The sequence below is a fragment of the Protobothrops mucrosquamatus genome, unplaced genomic scaffold (assembly GCF_001527695.2).
Source record: "Protobothrops mucrosquamatus isolate PMUCROS unplaced genomic scaffold, P.Mucros_1.0 scaffold5611, whole genome shotgun sequence".
NCBI classification, from domain to species: Eukaryota; Metazoa; Chordata; class Lepidosauria; order Squamata; family Viperidae; genus Protobothrops; species Protobothrops mucrosquamatus.
The window spans coordinates 8,716-14,833 of NW_015391466.1; the positions used below are offsets into that span (position 1 = coordinate 8,716).

Here is a 6,118-nt window from a genome sequence, read left to right on the forward strand (position 1 = left end):
TCTATCTATCTATCTATCTATCTATCTATCTATCTATCTATCTATCTATCTATCTCTATCTATCTATCTATCTATCAATCATCTATCTATCTATCTATCTATCTATCTATCTATCTATCTATCTATCTATCTATCTATCTCTATTGCTATCTATCACTATCTATCTCTATCTATATCTTATTCTCTATCTATCTATCTATCTATGTATCTATCTCTCTGTCTATCTATCCTCTACCTACCTACCTACCTATATCTATCTTATTCTCTCTCTATCCAATCATCTCTATCTCTCTCTCTCTATCTATCTAATTCTCTATCTATCTATCTATCTATCTATCTATCTATCTATCTATCTATCTATCTATCTTATTTTCTATCTCTCTATCCAATCATCTATCTCTATCTCTCTATCTCTACCACTATCTCTCTCTCTATCTATATATCTTTATCTATCTATATCTCTCTCTCTCTATGTATCTATCTCTCTCTCTCTCTCTAATCTAATCTATCTAAGACCTGTCTGTCTATCTCACGTGTGTCTTCTCTGTATATTTATCTCTATGTCTATCTATCCATCTCTATCTTATTCTCTCTCTCTCTCTATCACTATCTATCTATCTATCTATCTATCTATCTATCTATCTATCTATCTGTCTGTCTGTCTGTCTGTCTGTCTGTCTGTCTGTCTGTCTGTCTGTCTTATTCTCTCGCTATCCAATCATCTCTCTCTCTCTCTCTCTCTCTCTCTCTCTCTCTCTCTATATATATATATATATATATATATATATATATATATATCCTTTAAAATTCTAAAAATTGGAGGATGACTCCTGGGTAAATTCATGTTCGAAGGGTCACAAGCATATATATATATATGTATCTATATCTATCCTATCTCTCTCTCTCTCTCTAATCTAATCTATCTATCACCTGTCTGTCTGTCTATCTCATGTGTCTGTCTGTATGTCTTGTCTGTATATTTATGTCTGTCTATCTATCTCTATCTATCTTATTCTCTCTCTCTCTCTCTCTCTCTTTCTCTCTCTCTCTCTCTCTCTCTCTCTATCTATCTCTATTGCTATCTATCACTATCTATCACTATCTATCTCTCTATCTAACTATCTATCTATCTATCTCTATTTCTATCTATCTCTATCTCTCTATCTAACTTTATCTATCTCTCTATCTATCTCTCTATCTATCTATCGAGAGAGGGAGAGACAAAGAGACAAATAGATATATATTTATATTTATTACCTTGCATTTGAGAAAGAAGTCCTTGTAACCCCCTTTGAGGATGTAGAGCTCTGGGTAGTGCAGGCTGGGATACTGGTTGCCGAGCCGGTCTCGTTCCCTGACAAATCGGCACCTGGCGGGGTGAGGAAGAAGAGGAAGAGGAGGAAGAGATCAAACAAGGCCCCTCGCTCTTGACAGACAGACAGACAGACAGACATGGAGGGCGGCGACAGCTGAGAAGATCTTTGGGGCAGAAACTGGAGCAAAGGAGGAAGAGGAGCGGGATCGAATTCAAGCACACCGGAGGCCCAATTCAGAGAGCCAGCCTCTTCCTCTTCCTCGGCTCAAGCAGCCCGCCAGCCCTCTTCTTCGCAGAGGCAGAGGAGCATGGTCTTTGGGGTACTTACATCCGGGGGGCCCGCTCGGAGGAGAACTCGCAGTGGAAGACGACCACCACCCGCCGGCCGCCGGAGGAGGCCACGGGCGTCTTCAGCAGATAGTCTTCCACGTCTTCCTCCATGGGAAGGTTGACGGCGCCCTGGAGGGAGGACCGAGGGAGTTGTCGAAACAAAAAGGAGACGGTTTGTGAGTGTGGCTTTTCGCCACAACGGCACAACTTCGAAGGCGAGCTGGTCGGCGAGAGAAGCCGGCAACATCCGGGGCACTTTGGAGCTATTTGAGGCGTGAGATTTGGAGGCTGCCCGTGGCCTCAAAAAGGCGACCCTTGGGCTATGTACATGGATATGCTAGATAGACAGACAGATGATAGACAGACAGACAGACAGACAGACAGATGATATAGAGATAGATAGACAAACAGATATAGAAACAGATATAGACAGTCAGACATAGGGATAGACAGAGTAGACAGACAGACAGACAGACAGATGAGATAGATAGATAGATAGATAGATAGATAGATAGATAGATAGATAGATAGATAGATAGATAGATAGATAGATAGAAAGATGATATACAGAGACAAACAAAGATATAGAGATATAGATAGATGATATAGAGATATAGAAAGAATATAGATAGATAAAGAAAGATAGATAGATAGATAGATAGATAGATAGATAGATAGATAGATAGATAGATAGATAGATAGATAGAGATAGATAGATAGATAGATAGATAGATAGATAGATAGATAGATAGATAGATAGATAGATAGATAGATAGATAGAGATAGGTAGCTAGGAAGGTAGGTAGGTATAGATATACATAAATGGATGGATGGATAAACAGATATAGAGATACATAGAAAGATAGAAAGATAGATAGATAGATAGACAGACAGACAGACAGACGAGAGGATGAGAGAGAAAGAGAGAGAGGCAGGCAGGCAGACAGAGACAGACATAGATGTAGACAGACAGATATAGACATAGGGATAGATAGACATGATGGATGGATGGATGGATTGATGGATAGCTAGCGATAGATAAATATAGAGATGGATAATAGAGATGATGGATGATAGATAGCTAAACAGATACAGAGATAGAGATAGAAATATAGATAGAAAGATATAGATACATAGATGATACACAGATAGACAAAGAGATATCGATATAGAGGTATAGATAGATAGATGATATAGACAAATATAGAGATATAGAGATATAGATAGATAGATAGATATAGATAGAAAAATAGATAGAGACATAGAGATATATAAAGAAAGAGAAATGATAGATAGATAGATAGATAGATAGATAGATAGATAGATAGATAGATAGATAGATAGATAGATAGATAGAGATAGGTAGGTGGGTAGGTAGATATAAATGGATGGATGGATAAACAGATATAGAGATACATAGAAAGATAGATAGATAGATAGATAGATAGATAGATAGATAGATAGATAGATAGATAAACAGAGATAGAGATAGAAATATAGAAAGATATAGATACATAGATACATAGATGATACACAGATAGACAGACAAAGAGATAGAAATATAGAGATATAGATAGATGATATAGACAAAGATATAGAGATATAGATAGAAAGAGATATAGATAGAAAGAGATATAGATAGATAGATAGGTAGGTAGGTAGGTAGGTAGGTAGATAGATAGGTAGATAGATAGATAGATAGATGATATAGAGATAGATATAGATAGAAAAATAGATATAGAGATATATAAAGAGAGATGATAGATAGATAGATAGATAGATAGATGATATATAGATAGAAAAATATAGAGATTATAAAGAAAGAGAGATGATAGATAGATAGATAGATAGATAGATATAGATAGATGATATAGAGATAGATATAGATAGAAAAATAGATATAGAGATATATAAAGAAAGAGAGGTGATAGATAGATAGATAGATAGATAGATAGATAGATAGATAGATAGATGATATATAGATAGAAAAATATAGAGATTATAAAGAAAGAGAGATGATAGATAGATAGATAGATAGATAGATAGATAGATAGATAGATAGATGATATAGAGATAGATATAGATAGAAAAATAGATATAGAGATATATAAAGAAAGAGAGATGATAGATAGATAGATAGATAGATAGATAGATAGACAGACAGACAGACAAAGAGATATAAGAGATATAGACAGACAGAGACTTCACCTGGGGGAAAATAAGCGAGTGGGACAACGTAGCCCGGCTTTCTCTGTGAAGAGCATCTCCAAGCACCCATCCCAGGAGACCGCCCCGTCGTGACGGAGACTAAGACGCCCGGCATCACAGCCACAGCTGGCTTGGAGCACCCGACGGGCCACAGCTGGCCAAAAGGGACTGCTCCCCACCCCCCCACCCACCCCCCCATTGTTCCAGAGGCCGAATCCTTGGGGCTGAGCCGCCCCACCCCACCCCGCCTACCTTGATGTGACCCCCTTCGTACTCGTAGGGAAACCGGCAGTCGATGATCAGGCACCGTTTCAGGGAGACGGAGAAGCTGCCGTTCAGGACGGCCACGATCTGCGAGAAGAAAAGAGAAGAGAAGAGAGAGAGAGAAAAAGAAAGAAAAGAAAAGGGTGAGAGACAGCTTGGAACCGAGGGAGGCCGCATTCACTTGGGATTCGAAGTGACAATCGCCAAGTTGGAAGGGACCTCGGCGGTCATCCAGTCCAACCCCCGGCTCGAGCCAGGAGATCCTTTACAGAATACATTTGAGTCGGAAGGGACTTCGGAGGTCATCTCGTCCAACCCCCGGCTCGAGCCAGGAGACCCTGACAGAATTACAAGAGTTGGAAGGCTCCTTAGAGGTCATTTAGTCCAGCCCACTGCTCCAGCAAGAGAGCCTTACAAAACAACAAGACTAGGGAGGGACTTTGGAGGTCATCTAGTCCAGCCCCCCTGCTCAAGCAAGACTCCCTTTACAAAACAACAGACTAGGAAGGGACCTCGGAGGTCATCTAGTCCAAACCCCTGCTCAAGCCAGGAGATCCTTACAGAATAACAAGAGTTGGAAGGGACCTTGGAGGTCATCTAGTCCAACCCCCTACTCAAGCAGGATACCCCTACAGAATAAGAGTTGGAAGGGACCTTGGAGGTCATCTAATCCAACCCCCTGCTCAAGCAAGAGACCTTTACAAAACAGACTAGGAAGGGACCTTGGAGGTCATCTAGTCCAACCCCCTGCTCAAGCCAGGAGATCCTTACAGAATAAATTGAGTTGGAAGGGACCTCGGAGGTCATCTAGTCCAAACCCCTGCTCAAGCCAGGAGATCCTTACAAAACAGACTAGGAAGGGACCTTGGAGGTCATCTAGTCCAACCCCCTACTACTCAAGGAGACCCCTACAGAATAAGAGTTGGAAGGGACCTTGGAGGTCATCTAGTCCAACCCCCTGCTCAAGCCAGGAGATCCTTACAAAACAGACTAGGAAAGGACCTTGGAGGTCATCCAGTCCAACCCCCTGCTCAAGCAAGGAGACCCTCACAGAATAACAAAAGTTGGAAGGTACCTTGGAGGTCATCTAGTCCAGCCCCCTGCTCGATCGGGAGACCCTCTACCATTTCGGACAAAGTGACCCGTCCAGTCGCTTCTGAAAAAACCTCCAGCGACGGAGCACCCACCACATCTTGTGGCAAGCAGTCCCCCTGGTTAACTGCCGTCCCTTTCAGGAAAGCTCTCCCTATTTCTAGGTTGAATCTCTCCTTTGATCAGCTTCCATCCATTGTTCCTTGTCTGGCCTTCAGGTGCTTTGGAAAATCACACACACACACACACACACACGGATGCACGCCGTTCTTTGGGGCCGACCCGCAAATATCGGAACACGGCTATGTTGTCACCGCACTCCTTCTTTTCCTCAAACTAAGACCTACCCAAATTTGGTTTTTTTCCCCCTCTTCTCTGCCATCGCCCCCCCCTCAAAATATTATCGCGTTATCCATTTCATCAAATTAACTCTAATTAGGGGAAACGAATGCAGCCGGATGTGGGCGACCGCCTTCCTGGTTTGTTTGTTTTTAAGACCCAAGAAAAAGTCACGAAACACGTTCCCTAGAATCCCAGGTCTCCCCGTACCATTTCCGGATCGATGTATTTCAGGTCCTGATGTTTGCCGTCGACGGTGTGGAACAGGTACGCCTGCCGAGACATGACAAAAAGAATAAATAAAATAATAAAATAAAATAATAAAATAATATAATATAATATAATAAAATAGTTGCTCAGAGGGAAAGACACAGACAGGTAAGCCTGCCGAGACACGACAAAAAGAATAAATAAAAGAATAAAATAAAAGAATAAAATAAAAGAATATAATAAAATGAAATAGTTGCTCGGAGGGAAAGACACAGACAGGTAAGCCTGCCGAGACACGACAAAAATAATAAATAAAATAAAATAAAATAAAATAAAATAATAAAATAAAATAAAATAAAA

General features: G+C 40.7%; 1 protein-coding gene across 1 annotated transcript in view; it reads right to left on the reverse strand.

Moving 5' to 3' along the window:
- Window positions 1–1,257: 1,257 nt before the first annotated feature.
- Window positions 1,258–6,118, reverse strand: part of LOC107299858 (M-phase inducer phosphatase 1-like) — a gene marked incomplete at its 3' end in the record, with an annotated part of 13,285 nt that continues 8,424 nt past the window's right edge. Inside the window, exons 4-7 of the mRNA XM_029286889.1 lie at window positions 5,759–5,821; window positions 4,106–4,204; window positions 1,644–1,774; window positions 1,258–1,369 (exon numbers count right to left, since the gene is read on the reverse strand). Coding sequence (XP_029142722.1) covers window positions 1,258–1,369; window positions 1,644–1,774; window positions 4,106–4,204; window positions 5,759–5,821 — 405 coding nt within the window. The remainder of the gene's footprint in view (window positions 1,370–1,643; window positions 1,775–4,105; window positions 4,205–5,758; window positions 5,822–6,118) is intronic.